This window comes from Equus quagga, chromosome 12 (assembly GCF_021613505.1).
Source record: "Equus quagga isolate Etosha38 chromosome 12, UCLA_HA_Equagga_1.0, whole genome shotgun sequence".
In the NCBI taxonomy this organism is placed as follows: domain Eukaryota; kingdom Metazoa; phylum Chordata; class Mammalia; order Perissodactyla; family Equidae; genus Equus; species Equus quagga.
Window position 1 is genome coordinate 89,648,705 of NC_060278.1, and position 25,009 is coordinate 89,673,713.

The 25,009-nt window shown below is 48.8% G+C and overlaps 1 protein-coding gene across 1 annotated transcript; it reads left to right on the plus strand.

Annotated features, from left to right (window-relative positions):
• The first annotated feature begins 48 nt into the window (after window positions 1-48).
• MANBAL (mannosidase beta like) lies at window positions 49-24,261 on the plus strand. The gene is made up of 3 exons (XM_046679931.1): window positions 49-486; window positions 9,297-9,505; window positions 23,066-24,261. Exons 2-3 carry the CDS (start codon window positions 9,356-9,358, stop codon window positions 23,171-23,173), a joined length of 258 nt encoding a protein of 85 aa, XP_046535887.1. The 5' UTR covers window positions 49-486; window positions 9,297-9,355; the 3' UTR covers window positions 23,174-24,261.
• Window positions 24,262-25,009: the final 748 nt, after the last annotated feature.

Here is a 25,009-nt window from a genome sequence, read left to right on the forward strand (position 1 = left end):
ACTTCCGGGGGAGCGGCGCGGCGGCGCGGGAGGTGAGGGCGGCCGCGCGGGCGGCCGGGCTGGGGCTTCGGGCCGGGGCGGAGCCGCGGAGGCGGCGGGAGCGGGGAGGTGGCCGGTCCCCGGCGGTCCCCGGCGGCGCTGCTCGGCGGGTCTGGGCGTGCTCCGCGCGCGGCACGAGTACCTCCCCGGCGCTCGTCAGGAAGTTGCTTGCGGAGGGGACCTGGCGCCCCGGGGAGGCGGAGGCCGCGCCTGCTGCCGCCCGGCGCCTCCCGGCCGCGACCTGGCCCTTCCTCCCGCGGGTGGAGCCTCGGAGGAGCCGGCGCTCCGGAGTCAGGCGGCCGGGGGTCCAGGCCTGAGCGTGCGCCGTGTTGCCCGGTAACCCCGCGCACCCTCTGGTTGCCACGCTGGTTCTCAGTTTCCCAGTCTGTAAAATGGGCGCAGAGGCTTGATCTGAGGCCGGAGTGAGATGGTGATGCAAACTCCTAAGTAGGTGCACAGTGCGTGTTGGTTGGATCATTCTCCTTAAGTGAAGCGGGAAGTGAATATATGAAATCTCACACTTCTTAAATGGTGGCGACAAATTCGGACATAATAACTATCCTTTGCAGGACATCTGCACACCAGTTTCAGCCCACTGGCTGCCAGTTGTGCTTCTGTTCTGGGAGATCGGTTAGCCTTCCTTAGGACAAACTCTTAACACAGTTTTGAGCAGCTCTTGGGAATTGGGTATCCAGCCCATTGCTGTAAGACAGTGAGTAACTCCTGACGCTGGTTTTCTGTTCCCTAGTCCGTTTCAGTTGAATTCTCAGAACAGAACTTTAAAATTGCATAATTAGAAGCCAAGAATTCCTTACCAGCATACTTGGAATCTGGATTTTTCAGTCTTAGAGAAGGTATACTTTTTTTTTGGTGAGGAAGATTGGCCCTGAGCTAACATCTCTTGCCACTGTCCCACTCTTTGCTTGAAGGAGATTGTCCCTGAGCCAGCATCTGTGCCAGTCTTCCTCCATTTTGTATGTGGGCTGCTGCCACAGCATGGCTTGTTGAGTGGTGTGTGGGTCCACACCTGGGGTCAGAACAGGAACCCCAGGGCTACTGAAGCCCAAGTGTGTGAACTTAACCCCTAGGCAACTGAACCAGCCCCTGAAGATGTACTTTCTATTTGTCAAGTCTGGGGAGCTATACATGTCTCAGGAGTTACTTATTTTGAAATGTTGGCTTTTTTAAAATAAACTTTTTACTTTAGAAAAGTTTTAGATTTAAAAATTGTTGCAAAGATACTACAGTGAGTTCCTATATGCCCCACATCCGATTTCCCCTATTATTAACATTGTACGTTAGTATAGTACTTTTTTCATAATTAATGAACTGATAGTGATAAGTTATTAACTAAAGTCCATGCTTTATTCAGATTCGATCCGTTTTTCCCCCAGTGTCCTTTTTCTGTGCTAGGATCCCCCATTACATTTAGTAGTCGTTTCTCTGTAGCCTCCTCTGGTCTGTGATAGTTTCTCAGACTTTCCTTGTTTTAGATAAACTTGACAGTTTTGAGTATTACTGGTCAGATATTTTGTAAAATGACTCTCGGTTGGGACTTGTCTGATGTTTTTCTTGTGGTTAGACTGGAGTTGTGGGTTTTGGGGAGGAGGACCACAGAGGTAAAGTGCCCTTGTCATCACATCACCCCAGAGGTAGGTACATGCTGTGAATGTGAGCTGCCACTGTTGATGTTAGCCTGCATCGCGAGCTTGAGGCAGTCAGGTTTTTGCACTGTAAGGTTACTCCCTTTCCCTCCCTTTTCCAGGCTGTACTCCTGGAAGAAAGTCATTGTGTACAGCCCACACTTGAGGAGCGTGGGGTTATGCTTCATGCTTAAGGGCAGATTATCTACATAAATTACTTGGAGTTCTTCTCCATGGGAAATTTGTCTGTTCACCTCCATTTCTTTATTTACTTATCCATCATTTATATCAGTATGGACTCATGGATATTTATTTTTATACTTTGGGTTATAATCCAGTACTATATTATTATTTATTTATTTATTTAAAGATTTTCTTTTTCCTTTTTCTCCCCGAAGCGCCCCCGGTACATAGTTGTGTATTTTTAGCTGTGGGTCCTTCTAGTTGTGGCATGTGGGACGCCGCCTCAGCGTGGCCTGATGAGCGGTGCCATGTCCGCACCCAGCATCCGAACCAGCAAGGCCCTGGGACGCCAAAGCAGAGTGTGCGAACTTAACCACTCGGCCATGGGGCCGAGCCCACTGCTTTATTTTTAATTGCTCAAATTGTTCCAGCTTTGCCCATCGGGAGCTCTTTCAGTTGGCTCCTGTATCCCTTGACATACCCCAGTCATTGTGTTGTTATGTTTTTTGAGCAGTTTTTTACTTCCTGCTCCAGGCTCATCTTGTACATTTCCTGCCTCAGTCCTAGAATTAACCATTTCTGCAGGCAGCCCTGGCTCCTTTTCCTGGAGGATGGTGTTAGAGCCCAAGATCTGGGTGTTAGTGTGCGCGTTGCGACTGGGATGCCCTTACTTCCAAACTCTCCATGGACAGAGCAGGAGATATATATGTGTGTGCTAAACTGTATATGTACACAGATCTAGAAATATTTCTGTCTGTAGCCACTTGTGTCTATATTAAGCTAAACATGAGTTGGTACTGCTGTCTGCAACTCTCATCCATTCCACATGGGTCATTCTAACCTCCTCCTCTGGCTTGTCTGTAAGCTCCCACTCCAACTGTGACAAACCTAGCTCCCACTATCTACCGTCCATTTATTTAATTGTTCATTTCTGGTGTACCCGCATAGTGGTTTCAGAGTTGTTACCCTCTGCCCTGTGGGAAGCAGTTTTATCCACTAGGGTATAGTGCACATGGACAGTTCCTTTTGCCTCTAGTCTTAGACACTCCACTCTTTTCCAAAGTTACGAGGTCAGCACCTGATTTGGCCCTGCTCCTTCAGTGAAGGTGCTTAATATATTTGTGTTACATTTAAATTCAGAATGTCACATTCTGCATTCCATCCTGGGATACCGTCACCTCTTAAATGATTTGTTTAAACATTTGCCTACATTGAAGTTTGCTTTTTATGCTGTAAAGTGCTGTGGGTTTTGACAAGTGCTTACTGTCTTGCATTCACCATTACAGTGTCACACAGAATAATTTCACCTTCAGGGATTATTTTTAACTTCTCTCTTTCAGATCTTACCTCAGCAATCCTGTTGGCCCTCTCTTCAAAATACATCTATAACCTGAGCATTTACCACCCCTTGCTACCACGCTGGTGCAGGCCTGTCTCTCACCGTTACAGCCTCCTGACTGGGCTCCTTCTTTCCACACTTGTCCCCTTGCAGTCTGTTCTCAACACAGCAGCTGGAGGGACCATCTTAAAGTGGTCAGACTATGTCATTTCTTTCCTAAAAACCTACTCACAGGAGAAGCCAAAGTCCTTCCAGTGGCCTCCTAGCCCTACACAGCTTGCCCACTCTCCCGTTCTCCTCGACCACGAAGCTCATTCCTGCCTCAGGACCTTCTCCCTTGCTGTTCCTCCATCCTAGGGCACTCTGACAGATACTTAAGTGACTTGTTCCTTCACTTTCTTCCTGCCTCTGTTGAAATGTCACCTTCTCAGAGAGGTCCTAGCCTGACCACCTCATAGAAAATAGCCCCCTCCTCCTTCCTTTTTATGTTTTCTCGTAATACTCACCCCTGACATTACGTTATATGTGTACCCGGCACACAGTAGTTGCTCAATAATTGTGTCCAGTAAATGAATGTCTCAGACCACTGGTGTCTGGCATTCAGGGATGAGCCCCAAGGGGTCCAGTAATCTCCTGAAATTATTTGCAATGTTTGGTAACAAATGGGTATGTGCTTTTTAATTACATTCTTAGAGATATGAGATTTCCCAAGGGTGTAAAAACCTCTGCTCTTGAGCAAGTCTGGAGCACCAGAGGGCTGGAGACCTTGCAGGAAGGTCCCCAGGCCCTGACTCACTGGAGGCCCGCGGGAGCCCCACGCCTCTCAGCTCCTCATCCTCACCGTGAAATGAGGCAGCTGGTTGAGGCGTTTGCCCTTGCCTTAAAGGTGGGAAACAGAGGCAGAGGCTTCATCATTTACCAAATATTTGAGTCAGACCCTGGAACAAACTCAGGAGGGACTCAGGGCCCCTGCTGTCCAGGAGCTTACAGGTCAGCAAGTAAGAAAACTTTGGACGCCAGTGTAGTATTTCGCAAACAGTAAGAAATGCATTCTGAGTTTTGACCCAGAACATACACATTGGGGTGTAGAAGGATATAAATGAAAAAAAGCTTCTGGACACAACACCGACCCTTACTAGTGATCTTTTCTGTTGTCATTTATTTAATTGTATAAAGTGCTGGCTGATAAGTAAGAATAATAAAGCTAATAAATTTAAGAAGAAAAGGTGCAGGTTGCAGACTCTTTAGCAGTTCCCATGGCTCACAGCCTGCAGTTGGGACACCACTGAGCTAGTGAGGAAGAGCTCGACTCCTCCCGGCCAGTTTGAATCCTGACTGCCACTTCTCAGCCGAGTAATCCCTGGGTAGGGGGATTACACATAGCCTCTCCCAGCCTCGGTTTCCTCATCCTCCTTAGTAATCCCCGCCTCCCACAGTGGTGGTGCTGTGTGCATCTGGCAAGTGGTTTGCTCACTGCTACTACTGCGACAGTGGCTGGGGGTTGGGGGGGGGGGAGGGGAACAAAGCCTGTCCTGTGGAGTCTGAGGAGTAAGCGCCTCCTAGTTGAGAGCTGAAGGATGAGTAGGACTCTTGTGACTTCTGTTATCAGGAAAAGGAAACCCAGAAATACTGCAGGCAGGCTGGAAGTAAAACACGGGAGTGCAGAGAAAAGACAGGAGTTCTACGGCATGTGCAGTATTTGTAGAGCATTTTGTTTTCCAGAACTTTTTTATAACCAGCCCCTGTTACACCTGTGCTGCCCAATATGGGAGTCCTCTAGCCACATGTGACTGTCTATATTTAAATTAATTAAAGTTAAATAAAATTAAAAAATTCAGTTCCTCAGTCGCCACATTGAAGGGGTCAATAGCCACATGTGGCTGGTAGCTACCATATTGGAGAGCACAAATATAGAACATTTCCATCACTGCAGAAAGTTCTATTGGACAGTGCTTCATTAGGCTCTATAAAAGTCTCGTGAAGGAAGTAGAAAGGGCATGGAGTTTTCTTTTAAATTGTATTCATTGTTTCAATAATATTCCAAAAAATTAGAACTTAACACCGCTCCGCTTCCACAGCAGCTCTCTGCATTTTCCCGTGGCGTCTTTTCATCTTCAGTCAGCGAAATCCCAGTTTATGTGTGTCTGCAGTCACAGTCTTTAAATACTTGTTTTCATGGTTCAATTCATATTGTTTGGTGAAGACTTTTGCTGACCTGATACGCGTTTGCCTTTGTCATTTTAGTGAAGGGGGAGCCTGCCAGGGTGCACTGTCGTTGGTTGCCTGCTTCTTTACTCTTGGACACTTTAGTTGCTTCCTGTTTTTCAGGATTATGAATAGCACTGCCATGAACTTTTTTGTATCTGAAGCTTTTTTCTTTTGAATTGTTTCCTTCCTGTAAATTCTAGGAAGTAAGTTATTCATTCGAAGGATATAATCACTTTTATGGCTCTTGTTATATATTGCCTAATTGCCATTTTTTTAAAAAGCCTAAATGCATGAAAGCTTTGTACAGATACTGTTGTTTGGCTCTTGAGAACATCAGATCTCCAGGAGGTCAAGAGGTCGGCCCAAAGGGTAGCTCCTTGCTCATAGAGTCAGGGTTTGCGCTCCAATTCCTGACGCCTGGCCCCATCTTCCTGTTGTACTATGAATGTTCATAACAATGTTGCTGTTAGTAACACTAATAAATGTAAGTGTTGATAAGCCCAGTAGGCTTGTTACAGCCTTAGGCATAAAGCTTGGGGCCAAGGGCGTTTTTTAAAATGTGCATTTATGAGGTGCAACTGTGAAGAAATGAAAGCTTTCTTACGCCGTGGTGACACGGTGGTGTCCTGTCGCGGCTGTCTGTTTCCTCCCGTGAAGCGGTTCGTGAAGCTGTTGTTGCAGCCGCCTTGGAATTCACTTCAGGGCCAGTTTACGAGCCACCCCAAACAGTCTGCCTGGTGGCTGAGCAGTATACCTTGTGTTTGACCAAAAATGGTATTCCTGAGCTGGAGGCCCCACCTGATTCACCACGCTTGAATCCAGATGATGTTGGGCTCTTTCCAGAAGTCAGATCCTTCTTGGGAGGAGGAAGATCTGCCAGCTCTGTGGATTTTTAAAAAATGGGCCTCAGGCTTTGAAGGCCATTCCCAAAGAAGACAGATGTGACATGACAAGTGGCCACCCTGCTGGCACGGCATGTGATCTTCCTCCAGGACCAGGCTGAAAGGGAGACGTCTGCGTTTGCATCAGTCCCACTCTGTTCACCCAGAGGGGCGTTTTTCTTATCCTTCAGTCACTCCTCCTCCATGTTGGAAAAATGTCGCAAAGCCAGAGGCACAGAGCCAAAGTGGAGGAAGGTCTCGGGCCGTCCCTTCAGCCCAGGCTACAGGGGTACAATACAGGTCATGTGTGTAATTTTAAATTTTCCAGTAGTCACATTTTAAAAGGAAAAGGAAAGCGATAAAGTCATGTTTTTTATTTTGGTGAAATATAATACATAACATAAAATTTACCATTTTAATTATTTTTAAGTCTGCAAAGTCAGTGACATTCAGTGTTGTATAACCATCCCCACTATCTGTTTCCAGAACTTTTTCATTACCCCAGATTGAAACTCTGTACCCATTAAACAATAGCTCTCCATTCCCCCTCCCCCAGCCCCTGGTAACCTGTATTCTAGTTTTTTCTTTATGAATTTGCCTATTCTGCGTACCTCATATAAGTGGGATCATACAATATTGCCCTTTTGTATCTGGCTCACTTCACTTAGCATGTTTTCAAGGTTCTTCCATGTTGTAGCATGTGTTAGACTTCGTTCCTTTTAATAGCTGAATAATATTCCTTTGTGTGTATATGCCACATTTTGTTATCCGTTCGTCTCCTGACTCTTGGTTGTTTCCATCTTCTGCTGTTTTGAGTAGCGCAGCTGTGTACGTTGGTGTACGGGTATCTGAGTGCCTGCTTTCAGTTCTTTTGGGTGTATACCTAGGAGTAGAATTGCTGGATCGTGTGGTAATTCTATGTTTAACTTTTTGAGAAACCACCAAATTGTTTTCCAGTTTGTCTTTTCATTCTTTCGGTAGTGTCCTTTGATGCGCAAACGTTTTTAATTCTGAGAAAGTCCAGTTTACTTTTTCTTTTATCGCCTGTTCTTTTGGCGTCACATCCAAGAGATCTTTGCCGAATCCGATGTCATAAAGATTTTCTTCTATGAGTTTTATAGTTTTGGCTCTTGAGTTTAGATCTTTGATTCGTTTTTTAGTTAATTTTTGTATATGCTCTAAGGTAAGGGTCCAGCTTCATTATTTGCTTGTGGATATCCAGTTTTTCCAGCACCATTTGTTGAAAAGACTGTCCTTCCCCATCGAATAATCTTGGCACCATTATTTGAAAATCAATTGACTATATATATGTGAGAGTTTATCTCTGGGCTCTCCAGTCCATTGGTCTCTATCCTTATGCCAGTGTCACACTATTTTGATTACTATAGCTTTGTAGGAAGTTTTGAAATCAGAAAGTGAATCCTCCAACTTTGTTCTTCTTTAAGGTCAGGTGAAATTAATAATATAATTTATTTAACTCACTGTATCATTTCAGCATGTAATCAGTATAAAAACATTAATGAGATATTTTACATTCTTATGTTCATACTGTCTTCTAAATTGAGTGTGTATTTAACTTAACAGCCATGTTAGTTTGGACTAGCTGTATTTCAACTCTCACTAAACACGTGTGGCTTGTGGCCACCATGTTGGCAGCTTAGGTTTAGCAGAAAATTGCATTATGGCACAGATCTCTGAAAACACAAAGGGTTTTGGAGTCAGATAGGCCTGGTTCCAAAGTAAGTTTGCCCCTTTCTCATTGGGGTGGGCAGAAGGAAGCCATTTGTGGGTGTTGTGGTAGAGGGGGAGCAGTTCAGTCATCCTAGAGTGGGAGGGCATGCTGGAGAGGTGACACTTGAGCTCAGCCTTGGAGGTGGAGTGGGAGCTTTGCGAAGCAGTCAAAGTGGGAAAGGGCATTCTTGGCAGAGTACACAGCTTGGGTAGAGGCCAAGAATTTTGAAAGCCTAGTGCTCTTGGAGAACTACAGGCACTTCTTTTATCTCAACCAGGGTATTAGGAGTGGGGGGTTCTGTTGCAAGGAGAGGCTAGAGGTGGGCTGAGGCCGGACCTTCCACCACTGGCCACCACTGCATCTCTAATCTGGGTAATTGGCAGTCGCCTCCTGACTGGTCTCCCTGTGTTCACTCTGCTCCCCGCCCCCCAACACACACACTTAAAATGTGACTCAGATAATGTTACTTCTCTGCTCAGAGCCCTTCTGTGGCTTCACATTTTACTCAATCAAATTGGAAGTGTCTAGGTCCTGCAAGGTCTGCCCCCACGCCTCTGATCTTATCTCTTTCCTCTCTCCCTCCTCAGCACTCCTCTTTGGCCATTTTGGACTCATTTCCCAGCCCCAGGGCCTCTGCACTGCCTTTCTCTCTGGCTCGAGTATGCTTCTCTGAGATGTCCCAATGGCTCACTCTCACACTTCATATCTCTGCCACTTTGTTCCTGTCTCTTCTTCAGAGAGGCCCTCCCTCTCACACTATACAAAATAAAATGATGCCCTTCTTAAGTTTTTTCAAAACAGTTAACGTTAGCTGTCATAACACATCTGGGTGTGTCCTTTGTTGGTCCCTGTCCTAAGATGTAGGCCCCAAGAAAGCAGGGTTATATCTGTTTTGCTCACTTTTCAGTGCTTGGTGTTCAATAAGTATTGTTGAGTGAATGACTGGATGAACAAATAAACAAAACCTGAAACATAGCAGGCCTTCAGTAAGTGTATGTTGATTTGAGATTTTTGTTGAAGTTTTTGCATTTACTTACTTATTTTCTGTAACTTTTATATTTGGAAAAATTTGAAACATACAGAAAAGTTGAAAGAATCGTCCAATGACTATCCATATAGCCTCCACTTAGATTCAAGAATTGTTGGCATTTCACCACGATTGCTTTATATGTTCTTGTGTGTATGTGTGTGTGCGTGTGTGTGTGTGTGCGCACAAGCAGAACCATTTAAAAGTCAGTTGTAGAGACATGACACTTACCCTTTGCATTTAGAAATCGGCTCTGGAGAGTGGTGAGTCAGAGGAGACCTCAGGCAGCAGGCAGCTGGGGCCATGGCCTCCGACCTGGACTTCTCACCTCCCGAGGTGCCCGAGCCCACTTTCTTGGAGAACCTGCTACGGTATGGACTCTTCCTGGGGGCCATCTTCCAGCTCATCTGTGTGCTGGCCATCATCGTACCCCTTCCCAAGTCCCATGAGGCGGTGAGTCCTTCCCTGTGAGCCTCAGCTCCTCAGGCTCGGTTCTAGGTACTAAAAATAGTTACCACAGCCATGAACAGCCATGACGATCCGCAGGGACTATGCTGGGCTTTACTGATAGAGCATGTCCCCAAATTCCCTCCTGGTGGTATTGAGCCACGTGATCAATACTTAGTTTACATATGCATTAAGCATGTTTTTATTTAGTGCCTACTGCTTGTCGGACTCTGCTGAAGGATGTGGTGTCTGCCCTCAGGAGCTTCTCGTCCTTAGGGGAAGGGCAGATAGGAAACTAATCCTCACACGTTTCTGTGAGGAGAACAGGGCACTCAGAGGTGTGTAACGAGAGGGAGGACTTGGTCTTACTCTGGGGCAGGGGCCAGGCTCTTCCCCCTCTCCCAGGGAGAGGGAACTTCATGTGCAAGGACCCAAAGAATAGGTACAGGCTAGTTCAAGGAACTGAATGAAGGTGACTGTGGCCAGAGCCGAGAGGACACAATGACAGGAGCAGCCAGAGGGGTGGGCAGGGCCCAGAGGGTTTTAAGGAAGAGAGTGACATGATCAAATTGGCCTTTTTATTGTTTGACTCTTACTCTATTGCTATACACCCTCCCTCCACCACCACCACCCCCTTTTCTCATGACACTGATTTTTTGGAGAAAGCAGGTCATTGTCATGTACGATATCCATTTCCAGGATTTGGCTGATTGCGTCTCTGTGGTGTCATTTAACATATTTCTCTGTTCCCCATATTTCCTATCAACAGGAAGTTTGATCTGGAGGCTTGATTCAATTGCCATCAGGTTGTTTGGGGGAACACCTTGTAGCTGGTGCTGTGTACTTCCTGTTGTGTGTCATCAACAGGTGCGTGGTGTCTGGTTGTCACACATTCAGAGATTCTAGGATTGATCGGTGGGTTCAGGTGGTTAGCTGATCCCTCTCTTATAAAATCCCTATCGATCTTTCACTAAAATGGTTTGAGCCTCCACTGGTGATCATTTCTTAGATTCATTATGTTCTTCAGCATTTATTAGCTGGAATTCTTCACTAAAGACCTTTTCCTTATCACCTGTATGGTTACTCTGAAGAATGATCTTCATACGGAAAAGGCAAGATAAATGCTTGTGGTTCTTTCCCTTTATTTATTAATTTTCAGTGAGTTTGAGCTCTAGCAACCTCCAATCTTGACCAATGAAGCTTTGATTTTCATATCATTGTGGACATATGTTTTTATATATTTGATATGTTTTAATTAATTTTAGCTTTTTTTAATGCTCAAATGGTCTCACTGGGAGCCCCATCAAATTGTGTGAAATATTGTCTACGAGGGAAGCCCACTAGAGTGACTCGTTGCCTAGGATTTTTTTTTTTTTTAATGGAAGATTAGCCGTGAGCTAATTACTGCCAATCCTCCTCTTTTTGCTGAGGAAGGTTGGCCCTGAGCTAACATCCATGCCCATTTTCCTCTACTTTATATGTGGGACGCCTACCACAGCATGGCATGCCAAGCGGTGCCATGTCCACACCCGGGATCCGAACTGGTCAACCCAGGGCCGCCGAGAAGCACAATGTGCGAACTTAACCGCTGCACCACTGGGCCGGCCCTGCCTAGGGTTTTTATTGGGGACAGGTCACATAAGCACTCTGCCTAGCCTAGACCAAAATTCCAGACTTCCAAAAGGAAAGCAGGTTATTCGGCATAAAACATACTGTTTCCACAAACAGTTTCGGCACAGTGAGCCACTCTTATCTGTTCTAGGAATTCTGGGAACCACCCAACCCAATTTTCCAGATGCCAGCTAAGGGCCGAGCTTGCAAGCTGGCTTTTCTAAGGATAGCAGGTTTTTTAATATTTTATTTTTAATATTCTGCACACCTACAATATACTTACTATGGTTTTAGAATAACTTACATTGTTTTTCACTACTAACAATAAGACTCAGAATGAAATTTAATATTTCTTTGTTGTTCTTTTTTGGCCTACAGATATGTCCCAGTAGGGACATATGGTCAGAGGACTGTGTCTAGGAATTCTTTCCTTCATATAGGTATCCTCCCACCATGACAGACAGTTAAGTTAACTTGCTGATTTGTTTTTAATTTTTAGGAATTTTTTTTCCTTTTTGATTTAATTTAAAAATTATGTAAAACATTTATAGACATTTCCCAAAGTCAAAACTATGTAAAAAGATGCAATCACAGAAGTTTCCTTTAATCTCAGTATCTTCCACCCTTTTCCCTTCCTCCCTCCATGGGCAACCATTTTTGTTATTTTGATTTATCCTTCCTTTGTTTCTTTTTGAAAACATGCGCAAATGCATGTGTGTGTGTGATATATGTATTTATTACATTCCTCATTTGATACACAAAAGATAGCATACTAGTAAACACAGTTTCACATCTTTCTTTTTCAGTTAACAGTATACAGTATATTCTGGAGATCCATGTATCTTGGAAATGACTATGCCCCAGACGTCCTGGTTGTGTAGCTGGGAGGTTGGTGGAATTTACTGATGCCATGAAGAACCTTGGTGAAGGAGCAGGCTTGGGGTGGGGGTAGGGAAAGGAGCGTACTAAGTTCAGTTTTCAACAGGTACCTTTAAGATGTCCACGTGGTTCTGTCAAGTAAGCGGTGGGATCTACAGGTCTGTCTCAGGAGGAGGGTCTGGGCTGAGCGTTGATCAATATTTGGGTAATTGAAGGCGTGGGAGAGGATGAGCTCTCCTAAGGAGAGAATATGGAGACAAGAAGAGGACCTGGACCGGGGACCAGGCAGGGAGGATCAGCCGGGAGGGCGGGGAAAACTTTGGGGAACATGGACAGGTTCGTGGCCTCTGGATTGTTCTGTCTATCTCCATTTCTTGTTCTGGCATTTTGAGAAGGAGGTCACGATTGGAGTTTTTCCACCCACAATTGTATCACACTCTAAAAACGTAATCCCTGTGCTCTGGGGCTCTGTCCTCAGACATGGCATGCTATTGGGTATTATAAATAACAAACATTTGTATTGTCGTTGGCCACTGATGAAGCCTGCTCAGAGTCCCGAGGGAGAGAGGCGATGAATGTTCCTGTGTTGTAGGCAGAGATGTAGAGTCAGAGGTGTGTAACCTTGCCGAGCGCTGCTGCGCGCCTCCTGTTGGGTCTCACCCCTTCAAGGCTGGCCACAGAGGCCTGGTTAGTTTAGCATGCTTTCAGCGGAGGGGTGCGCTGTGCTGATCTCTTTGAGGTTTTTAGTGGCTCAGTGGGTTGAGGTCTTCTGAGGCAGAGAGTTGGCAAAGGGTCCTCAGTCTGCCTTCATTCATCCCTCCTCTCTCACTGTGGCTACCGTTTAGATGTTAATTTGGGACAAAAACCTCATCTTTTAAAATATAAATGTAGTACGTAACATCTCATTTTAATTTATCTTGTAGTTTAGGGGAATAAGGCTCACTCAAGTGAATTGTCTTCATAACTGAACCTTACTGTTTTAGCTTTTTATTTTTAGTTTTTCAATGAATCAGTAGCAAAAAATAAATACAGTACCATTAATTTAACTTTTTATTGGTGCCTCACGCCAGCAAACGGCCCCCAATTATGCAGGGATTCAGGGATTCTGCTGCTCTCTTTCCTCTGGGTGGCCCATGAGGCAGCCTTTTCTTACCCCCACACTCCTCAGTAGACGGAAAGGACACACAGTATTCTGTGCATAAACAGTCTTCCAGAGAGGGGTGAGTGTTAGGGCTGTGCTTCGAGGTTGTGCCCAGCAGCTAGATGGGATTTGGAATTGAATGGGGAGGGGAAGAGAAGGGGGTTTAACTTGGGGCTCGGCTCTTAGGGAGGAAGGGAGCTGGTGGGAATGGGGACAGCCTGTGGGGACTGCAGGCAGCCCAAGGGCAGGAGGGAGGTACCTGGAAGTGGCGGCAGGAGGTGGGGGGACCCAGAGAACAATAGCTCTCTTTGCTGTTTTGCTTAGGGCAAAATCATCCCTCCCTCTTGGCCTATAGAAACAAGGTTTATTAGTGGCTTTTTGGGTCAGAAGATAATATTTTTGGCTCCAGATGATGGGAAAGCCTTTGAAAGGCAAAAGAATGTCTTTCCTGTTGTTAGAGTAAGCCGATTTTTTGCAACTAGTTTATGGCTTCAGTACTTCAATACTTAGCAGATTATTTGAAAGCTCTTTTGGGGGCAATCAGGGAAGAAAAAAGGAACACATACAAATGCTTCCCACCCCACCCCCTTCCTTTTCATAGTAGGAGCAAGAACCAATTCGTAAAATCAAAACCAAAGCCCCGAGAATCCTAAACCAAATGAGACCGTTTTCTCATTGATAGCTCATTAAACTAAGACCTGAGAAAACAAACATTTGTTTGAGCCTGATCAAGGCCTGGGCCACACTTAATCCAAGCGTTTTCTTGTAGGCTGGAGTCTAAAATTTAAGAAGATAGATCCTTACACCATTTCTGTCTAGTCCAGGATGCAGATACATTTCATCTCTGGCCAAGTCTGATTGATTGTATGGTGGCCATGGTGAACAGGATTCTGGGCTGCTGCTAGGCTCCAGAGTAAAGAAATTGATTAGTGATGTCTGCTATGAGCAAGGAGCTAGGAGGTGGTGGTAGCCCAAATTGCCCATCCTTGGGCTGATCCAAGTTTCTTCATCTGGCTGCATCCACCTGGAGAATTTTCAAAGGCCTGGGCTGCACCCATGGAGACTCTGATTCAGTTGTTCTCTGAAGCCTTCGATCAGTATTTTCTTCAAGTGCCCGGGTGATTCTGTTATGCAGCCACTGGTCTAGTCCTTAGACGATTTCCCCGAAGCACAAACCAATTTTGGGAGGACAGGAGATACTCAGTTCTACATGTGGTAAGTTTGGAATAATAGCAAGACTTCCAGGTGGGAGAGGGAGAGCCAGTGAGAAGTGGGGCATAGAGACCTTGGAATTATTTTACCCTCATAGCATAGTTTCTTGAAACCCTAAGAATGAGTTGCAGAGCTTTTCAAGGGAAATTAAGATTCAGGAAAGGCCTGAACTTGAGACATGCTTAACCTGCTTGAAGTAGCTTCTGTGCAATGTAGATCTATGGAAAAGATGCAGGTGCTGTCCCAGAACAGGGATGTAGCTGGGCCCCTGGAAGGGGTGAGACCCCCATCACTTGCCATCTGCCTCCCCTCTGCCTCCCCTGCTGTCTCCTTTCACTTCTCTTACTGAGGCCCTGCTTCCTCTGCTCACTGTCTCTGTGGTAAGATGAAACATGGCCACTAACAGTTCCTAAAGTTTATATCTTTCAGCTGCAGTGTCCAGAGACTGCCTTCCTGCTGGGTCTCAGTTCCAAAATCCCCAGGGAAGGAACTGTAGTTGACCCAGCTTGGGACCGCCATGGCCAGTGTGGGGGTGGGGAGAGTTCTGTGGGTTGACTTCTAGGGGTAGCGGGGAACATCTGTTCCCGAAGGAGTATGAGTGCTGTGCAGACAAAGCTGAGGTCTCCATTCCTCTCGCTCTCTCAGGAGACGGGGCAGAGGACCAGGAGACTGTGGTCTCCCTGAAAACCACCGAGTAGTTCAAGGAGCACACATGTGAAACCCAGTCCTCACCGAGACAGGGCCGTGAGGGCAACTGAGCGACTGAAGAAAAGCTGCTCAGTTTGACGCTGACGCTGTGTTCAGGCTGCTCGCCTGCAGTTTGGTTTCAGTAGAACTAAGTTCTTAATAGGGAGTTCCTGGATCCCTAGGGGGTCCCTCGATAGGCTCCAGAAGTCCCTGAAATTGTGTACAAAAATGTGATGTGTTTATGCTCAGGCACATTTTCTGGAAAGATAGTCTATAGTTTTTCTCAAAGTGGAGTGCAATAGTTTAATGAGGTGGGAGCCAAATTCCAGGAGTTCAGGGAATGGGTAACAAGGAAGTAAAGGTGGGGAGCCCCTCTCCCCCTTCCCAAGTCTGCCTGAGCTGACTCCCAGGCCTCTCTGGGGTCAGTGTCTACACAGAGTGTTGATCCAGTCCACCCTCAGCAAGTGGGTGTTGACTTTTAGTTCAGCGACTCACGGAGCAGATAGTGACAGTTCCTCTGGGGATTAATCATTAACTCTCCCGTAGTTGGAATGCCGACTGTTCTGATCTCCTCATGTGCTATGTCACATCTCCCCAGCCAGCCGCCAGCCCCTAGGCAGGTATCTTCACTTCCATTGCCCTGTCATTGTGGATTGCCACCATCTCTTCTTGTATTAATGGGGACTCTTTCTGTTGAAAGTTCAGAAACTCAGCTCCACCAGTTTCCCCAGAAAGAAACTGTGTTGGCTCTTAGAACTGGGAATTTCAAGGCAGAGCTGGGTTCAGAGGCTGGGTTCAGGGCTCTGTCTGTCTCTTTCCTTCCTGGCTTTCCTGTGACCCTTTTTTTTTTTTCAAAGATTTTATTTTTTTTCCTTTTTCTCCCCAAAGCCCCCCGGTACATAGTTGTGTATTCTTTGTTGTGGGTCCTTCTAGTTGTGGCATGTGGGACGCTGCCTCAGCGTGGTTTGATGAGCAGTGCCATGTCCACGCCCAGGATTCGAACCAACGAAACACTGGGCCTCCTGCAGCAGAGTGCGCGAACTTAACCACTCGGCCATAGGGCCAACACCTCCTGTGACTCTTGACTTCATTCTTAGGCCCTTGCCATGTGTCAGGAAGATGGCTGCAGCAGACCCTGTCTGCATCCTTACCGCTCATGATTTATAAGCAAGAGAAGCCATTTCTGCCTGTGCTCACTTTCACACTCATGGAAGGCCTCTGCTTGGCCACATCCTCATACCTTGCCCCAAAGATGGGAATGGCTGAAGGGCACCATTTCTGCCAGGCCACATTTAACTGGCCTCTCCTGTGACCACAGTGACTGAAAGTCTCCCCAGAACCAAATGGAAAGGGGGTACTGGGCGGACGAAGATAGCTGATGCCCGGCATTGTGATCCAGTGGAGAACTCGCCAGAACTGGTGGCAAGAGTGCGGGCTTTCAGTGTGATGCCACGTAGACTTCACCACTGTCAGCCAGAAAGCCCTACAGTGTTTGGAGCCCTGACGAGGAGGGAGCCTTCCTGGGGACCCCTGGCCGGTGGCCTGGAAGTTCAAGACCCTGTTGGAAAATTTTCCATGAGGGTCTTGATTTTAAACTCGGCCTCACTTGCCAGTGAAGGCTCCCATAGTAAATAATTGACTCGGGCAAGTGTATACCCGTTCTCATCACTTCGGGAGACAGGCTGCAGCACCAACTTTGCAGTTCTGTGCTGTATTTTTTAGACCTGGGGGGAGTTTGCAGTTGAATTGGGCAGCAGGGTCTTTTTTGCTTAACGAGCCGCCTCTGAGAGATGGCTGTGTGGTGGGCAGGGGGAAGGTATGAACAGCGTCTCGACAGACGGCTGGACACACAAGGACCCAGGACCAGCCAGTGGGAAGGACCTGCAGTCGGGCTGAATTGTGCCTGGAATGAACTCTGGGGCTGTTCTTTTTTTTTTTTTTAAGATTTTATTTTTTTCCTTTTTCTCCTCAAAGCCCCCTGGTACATAGTTGTATATTCTTCGTTGTGGGTCCTTCTAGTTGTGGCATGTGGGATGCTGCCTCAGCGTGGCTGGATGAGCGGTGCCATGTCTGCGCCCAGGATTCGAGCCAACGAAACAATGGGCCGCTTCCAGCGGAGCGCACGAACTTAACCGCTTGGCCACAGGGCCAGCCCCTCTGGGGCTGTTCTAATCACAGTTCTCCTTGCCTGCCAGGCGAGTCCTGGACTCGGTGTCTCTCTTCGCCTTGTTGAGCCCACATGGCTGGCCTTCCTGCTCCCTCTTTCAGGTGGTCCTATCCTCTGCTCGAGGTCGGTGTTGCTTCCATCGCTGCAAGGTCTTCTCAGCCCCGACTCTGCCCAGGGCCTCAGGCAAGAGTGCACAGCAGGGCGAGCAGGAGCTTCAGCACTAGGTGCGCCTGGTCTGAGGGCCAGCCGCCCTAATCTCCCTGAGCCCGTGTCCTGAGCTGTAAGGAGGGCGTTCATGCCCGACCCACGGAGCTCCTGAGGATCAGGTGAGGCGAGGTGCGTGAGGCCACGTGAGCTCAGTGCAGTGGTTTTCTTTCCCTGGACCATTTCAGGGGAAAGAACGGTTTCAGTCTGTGTTGAATGACGTGTTGTCCTGATTTATGGACCGAATCCACACTGCACTGTGCAGTGGAAATTGTAAAATTCTCTGTGCTTTCCCTGCTGCAAGGGATTGGGTGCATTGTGGCACAGATTCGATTGTTTGAATCTGGTGAACAGCAGCAGTTTGCTGGCCTCATGCGGCTGTGGAGCTGCTTCCTTATTGATGAGGCCTGTGTCTGCAGAGGATGCCTCCGCAGACCCAGGAACCACCTGGCGGGGAGGTTTTCTTTTTCTCCCAACGGTGTGATTGCTGAGGAAACTTAAAACCTGCTTCTGAGAAGGAGAGGTCTTCCCAGATTTAGAGATGGGGCTGTAGTGTTTGGAGTCTGCCGTCTGCCTGGCTTGTACTGGCAACATGCATTTGAGGAGAAATTAAAAGTCAGCCATTCATTCAGAGTTATTCTTTTTTCTCTGTGTGTGTGAGGAAGATTGGCCCTGAGCTAACATCTGTTGCCAGTCTTCCTTTTTTCGCTTGAGGAAGATTGGCGCTGAGCTAACGTCTGTTGCCAGTCTTCCTCTATTTTATGTGGGATGCTACCACAGTGTGACTTGATGAGCAGTGCTAGGTCTTTGCCCGGGATCCGAACCTGTGAACCCTAGGCCACCAAAACAGAGTACGAATTTAACCACGACACCACCGAGCCAGCCCTCATTCAGAGTTATTCTTGTCAGCTGGGAATTTGGAGCTACAGCTCTGTGTGGCTAGGACTCCAGCATCTGAATCATCTGAAGCTGCCTTTTGCTTCCTGGCAGCTTAGGGGGAAGGCGGCTGTGCCCATTGGGCCAGTCACCGAGTCTCAGTGAGCCTCAGTTTCCTCGCCTATAAAATGGGGCTCACTGTGTCTGGCTCATCAGGGTGATGGGAGGCTTAGTGAACTGATGTTTATGAAGCACCCACATAGCGCACAGCACTAAGTATGTATTCTCTTCATTGCCCCGTGGTGCCCAGCACAGAACCTGCAGACACTGGGTGCAGATAGAGAGGTGTTAAATGCTGAGCACCTGTGCAGAGCGTGAAAGGGAATGAGGATCTGGGTGATAGCAGCTGGCCAGTAGCCCAGAGTGACAGAGAGTGGGCTGCATGAGGGGGCACGCCAGGAGAGGGCCAAGGCTGGGGTGGAATGGCCCAGGAGGCCACACGGGACTCTTGGAATTTGTCTTATACAGCAAGGGAACCAGCAACATGTTTAAGGCAGAAAACAGACATGGTCAAGGCTGTTGTTTCAGGAGAACAGACTGAAGACAATGTAGCCAATGGTGATGAAACCGTGTGGGAGGCTGGGACAATGAGAGGGGTAGGCAGGAGATAGTGGGGTCTGAACCAGCACAGGAGTGTGTGTCCAGAGGGAACCCGGTGGAGTCGAGAGCCCTTTGAAAAGTAGAATGGACAGGCCCTGGGGACCGATTGGATGAGGGGGCATGAGGGAATGGCAGGAACTCAGAAATGACTTGGGGTTTCTAGCTTGGGTAACTGGGTGGGTGACGATGCCAGAAACTGAGATGAGGAAGAAAGGAGGTCTGGGGTGAGGAGACAGATAATACATTCAGATGACTCGATGACTGTAATATGTACACACACCCACAGAGAGCCGCTTTCGACTGTAAAAAATAAAGCGTGAGTCGAGGAGCACTAACCCACTTTCCTGACTCCTGTAGGAACTGTAGTCACAAACGGGGTTCTGAATGACCCCTCGGCGGATCTAGAACAAGCTGTTCTTGTCATTCTGTCGTCGCCTGTGGTTCCAGGGGCTGCTGACTAGAGAGAAAGTAGATGTCACAGTTAACTCGGATTCTTGGTTTCCTTTAGCCCTAAGGTCCTAGGAAACGGAGAGATCCCAGATAACCGTTAAGAGCGGAGGTTCCGTTCCTGGCTCTGTTGCTGTTGCTCGCCAGTCGGGCCCTTAGGCAAGTTGCATAACCTCTCTGAGGCTCTTCTTTCATCTAGAAAGTGGGGCTCATTGTGGCACTTTGTGAAGCCAAGATATGTGCAGACCATGTAGCATAGGGCCTGGCATGTTGTAAGTAATATTAGCTGCTGTCATGGCTGTTGTTTTTATTGTTGTTATTATTATTATTGGTGGTGGCTATGTCTAGCCGTACTTTATGGTATGTATATTGGGTTTAAAATCTCCCCGTGTCCTTTGTGCCCATGGAAAAAGGGTGGCCTGGTCTTAACTGATGTATTTTCATGCTAATAAATAACAGTGAAGTTCCCATGATTATAGGAGATTTTGCCTGTTCATTCATTCATTCATTCATTCATTCATTCAGCAACAGTTGAAGCTATTCCAAGGAGCTCACAGGCTAGTAGGGGAGACCTACATGAGAACATGTAACTATGGTAGAATAATAGTGGCATTATAAGGTTCCTGGGGACCTGAGGAGTCGGGGTGGAGGAGGGGATATACCCTGCTGGAGGTGAGAAGCAGAGGAGGCTAGACAGTGAGTAGGAGTGTGTTCTTGACTGGGCCAAACCATGAGGAGGGGTTTGCTGGGTAGGCAAGGAAAGCAGGGTGCTCCTCTTATAAAGGGTGACTAGGGGAAGCTCTGGGGCCTGACCCAGTGTGGGGGTGGAAAAAAGCCCAGAGGAGGCTGGAGAGGTGGCCTCCTTAGATGCCATCCTAGGGGTGGGACATGAGGCTATGGGTGCTGGAAAGCCATTGGAAGGTTGAAGGTGGGAGAATTTGCATTTTAGAAAAATGCCTTTGGCAGGTGTATGAGGAATGGCGTAGGGAGCGGAGAGGGCAGTTGGCAGTGGGGGGACTGAAGTGGGGACTTTGATCCTAATGAGAGTGGCTGAGTCAAGAGGTAGAGGATGGGGGCCAGCCCCGTGGCTGAGTGGTTAAGTTCACGCCCTCCGCTTCAGCGGCCCGGGGTTTCGCTGGTTCAGATCCTGGGCGTGGACCTGGCACCACTCATCAAGCCACGCTGAGGCAGTATCCCACATGTTACAACCAGAGGCACTCACAACCGAAATATACAACTGTGTACTGGGGGGCTTTGGGGAGAAGAAGGAAAAAAAAGATTGGCAACAGATGTTAGCTCAGGGCTAATCTTAAGAAAAAAAAAGAGGATGTTGAATCAATAGGACTTGGTGACTGATTGGACGATGGAGAGGAGGGAGATGGTGGGTGGGGTCAGTGGGACTCTGGTTGCTCTGCCTGTTGGTGGGTAGGCAGGCCTGCTGGAGAAGGGGCCCTGTTTGGTCTGCTTGGTTGAGTTGCATGTGCCTGGGAGGTGCCTGTCCCAGTCATTTGACGGACAGCTGGATCAGGAGAGAGGTCTGGGAGATGCCAGAAAGGATGAGGCATCCGGGAGAGGGTCTATAGAGAGAGGGAAGCCCTGGAGATGGCAGCTGGGTATCACCATCTCTTTGGATTCTGAACCAGCCCCCACTGAAACCGGAGGAGGCAGCCAGCTTTGAGCTCAGGGGGCTCCATCCCTGGAGACCCTGGCAGGCCTCAGCAGGTTTCCCGTGCATGAACCATGTCAGGGCCTGTTTGCCCAGGGCACTCAGTCCTGACTGCTTTCCACTGGCCTCACAGGTACTGCATTGGGGGCAGTTTCCAGCTCCCAGGGTCCCCAAAGGCATTGTGCCCTGTGGGGCTTGCCTTAAACAGTAGCCTTCCCGCTGGGCTCTGCAGCCGGCAGGCTGTGCACTTGACACACTGGCTCCTCGGAGGTTTTGTTTTGTTTGTTTTTCTAGTGGGCTAACTTTTTTTTCTTTTTTGCTAAGTTACATAAACAGTATCAGCACAGGGGACAGGCTGGGGGGAGTCCAGAGCAGAGACCTGGCCAGGGTGTGGAGGGCTCATTGTCTTGGGAAGATCACCCATGGGTGCCTGGGACTGCGCTGGGCCTTTATATCTGCTATCGAGGCTGGCGGGCTGGCAGGGTGGAGAGCAGACAGTGCTGGTGATAAGAGGGAGCTGACGGAGCTCTGGCCTGGGCCTTAGGTGGGGAGCAGCCCTTCCAACCGCAGTCCTGCCTCTTCTGTCTGACGAGGCTGGAGGCTTGGGCCAGGGGCCGACAGGAGCAGGGAGGGCTAGAGGAAAGCAAGCTGGAAGCTGGGAGTAGGCCAACTAAACATGAAATAGTTTTCGCTTCTAGAAAAAGTGTGCTCCCTCCTAGTATTCTTAGTCTGCTTTTTGTTTTCCCATTTTTAATAAAAGAACACAGAAAGCGAGAAACATTTCCTTACTCTGGTGCTGGGGGTGGCGGGGCTGTGGGGGTCGTGGGCACCTGAATGAAGGGGCAGTCACTGCTCAGCCCATGTCTTCCATGAGGGGATTCGGGGCCAGTGTCACCGGATGTTTAAAGTTTTCAAGAAAAGTTAGGAATCCAGATTGAATGAGAATTCTCCCAATTGGCTCAAATTCTTAAAAATAAACAGTACAGGTCAAATGAAGTCTACCTGTGAGCCGGACGAGGCCCGGGGGCTGTGGTTGGTGTTCTCTGGGCCAGGCAGGCCTTGCTAATGTCCTGCCTGGCCAGGCCCAGTGTGGTTTACCACCTGGGAGGAGGCAGTACTCGATAGGACTGAGTCCACATCTGATTCTTCTCTGACCTGAGCCTTTGTGGCCGGGGCAGGCCGAGTCCCCTCCCCAGAGCCCATTTTCTTTATCAGCACAGTGAAGGCCAGACTAGATCTGCGGTTTTGAAGCTTTTTTAGCAGCAGACCCTTTGTTTAAACCAAATCTTTCAGGGAACAAATCACAATCTACACGACAGATAAAAGTCAGAGCTGCCCCAGTTGTAGGGAGGGTCTGGAGTTCTGCCCTGAGGCTGCCCTCTGCCCTCCCCGACAGGGCACCATTGCCAGGCCCCACGGAACACAGTGTGGTGGCTGCCCACCTGCCGGCTGGCATGCTCCCTGCTCCCAGCCCTGGCATTCTGTGGGTTGAACGAGAGGAGGAGAACAGCAGGGCCAGAAGGAGAGCAAGCCACAGGACGCCTGCCCCGCAGCTGCTCCTCACCCAAATTCTCCCTAGTCTCTGCAGGGTGATCAGCCAGCCCCTGGGTGCAGCCGCATTCACTGGGTGCTTTCCATGCGTTTTTGCCTCCTTACATCAGCCCTCCAAGGTGTGCATCACTATTTCCACTTCTCAGGTGGGTAAACTAAGACACAGAAAGGGGAAGTGAGTTGCTTACAAGGTCACTTGGAGGAACTTGGATTCCAGCCAGGCCTGTGAGACTCCAAAGACTGCCTCCTCCCCTCGGGCCTCCTCCCTCATTCTTCACTGAGAACTGCCCTGCTCCCGGGGGCGGTCCTGCAGACGTGTGGATTCTGGGTCCTGGCAATCGTGGTTTCCATCCCTTGTGTTTCTGAGGCTTGCTTCAGTGTGCAAAGTCCTGTCAGACATGCTCTCATTTTGCCAGGGTTGGCTTAGTTGGTCTAAGTAGGACTCTTCTTTCTATCACCACACAGGAGGCAGAACCGTTGGAGCCCAGAAGTGCAGAGGTGACGAGGAAGCCCAAGGCTGCTGCTCCCTCCGCCAACAAGAGGCCCAAGAAGGAGGCCAAGAAGAAGCGGTAGACGAGGAGCCTGCAGAGCCGGGCAGGTGGGCGAGGGCCTCGGGCAGCCCTCCTGGGACCTGGCGTCCCGCTCCCTCGCTGCACCCTGGGCTCAGGGTCTGGCTGGGGTGCCCTCTGACCACAGCAATCTGGACAGTCATGACAGTCCCCAGGCCCCATCTGGGCAGACCACCACTTCCTCTTCCTTCTGTTTCTGTGACAGTTTAGAGCCAAGGGGAGCACATACCCTGTGAGCAGAGATGGTCTTAGAAGTCTGTTCAGAAGTCGAGTCAGCTCACAGAGTTACGCTTTCTTACTTAATCGTTGTGTCCAGCCTTTAGTCACCCACCTTGTGGGTTTACACTACATTTTAGAGTCATTATCTAATACTGACAAGCACCGCCCTCTCCCCCGATCTGTGAACTGGGGAGCTCCTGCTAACCAGTCACCTTTGTCTCTGCCTGTGCCGATGGAGCCAGGTCAGGCCTCCCCTGTGTGTTTAGTTCAAGACGCCAGGACCACTGCAGTGTTCGTGGTCTCACTGGTGCAACAACCAGGTCTGAAAGATGCCCGGCCTCAGAAGAAGACCAGCAGAAGACCCGCACGGGGGTAGCGTCCTGTTCTCCAGCAGATGGACGGGATTTGGCTGAATGAGTGCACGTTTTTGAGCTCAAACTTTCTTTTTTTTTTAATGATTTTATTTTTTCCTTTTTCTCCCCAAATCCCTGCAGTACACAGTTGTATATTTTTAGTTGTGGGTCCTTCTAGTTGTGGCATGTGGGACGCCACCTCAGCATGGCTTGATGAGCAGTGCCATGTCCGTGCCCAGGATCTGAACTGGCGAAACCCTGGGCCGCCGAAGCGGAAGGTGCACACTTGACCACTCGGCCACGAGGCCGGCCCCAGGCCCAAGCTTTCCGAGCCTCTGAAACGGGGGCTTGTCAGTCTCAGACCAACCTGTTTTGAACCCCTCCCAGCACATTCAAGATGTGCCTTTTGGCTTTCATCTGTACGCCCTCCCTGCCTCCCCACCCCCATTCTTTCAACCTTCACTGGTGAGAAAAGGTTATTTGGGGAAGCAAATATCAATAAACTACCCTGCATGCTGAACCTCCTGTGTGTTGCCTGCTGCCTAGGGAAAGGGGGAGCCTGGGTCCCTGCCCTGAGGGGAGGAGAGGGCTCGCCCCCAGAAAAGCGGGACAGTGGGGCCAAGGACGGCCAGAGTCGGGGCAGCTCTGGTCAGAGCAGTTCCGCAGCCGAGCCCATTCTGGGACAAGTTTCAGGAAGGGTCCAGCCAACTGCTTTGTGTGGCCCTTAGTCACTGGAAACACTGTGCACGTCCATATGTGTGTTAGAGTTTCCGCTGGGCCAGACCCCACTCATTCCCCAGTTCCTGTTGTCTGAGGAAGATGCTGCTTGTCCTCAGTGGCTTGAGAAGAACCAAGGAGAAGGCCTCACGTGGCGTGGGATGGGTCATACAGGCCCAGTCATGTGCCCAGGATCAGCTGCCAAGGAAAAGCCTCAACGTGCCTCCGATTTGCCTGGCTGGTTTACAGTTTGCCAAACACTTTCCCAAATGTTGTCACAACTGATGAGGAGTGACTTCAAGGATAAGCGTGTATCATTTCCATTTTAGACACGGGAGACTGCAGTCCTGACTACTTGAGAATGCCAGGACTCGGACTTGGGCCCACGTCCATGACCTTTTCCTTGGCATCTAACACACAGTCAGTGAGAGTCAGTAGGCCAAGTGCTGTGAGGGTCCCTGCTGAGCTGCCAAGGGTGGGGCGGCATCCCCCAGCGCCTTAGGTTTCCCAAGAAGTCTAGGGGCTGGAGCTTCTGCATAGGAGGGCCAGGC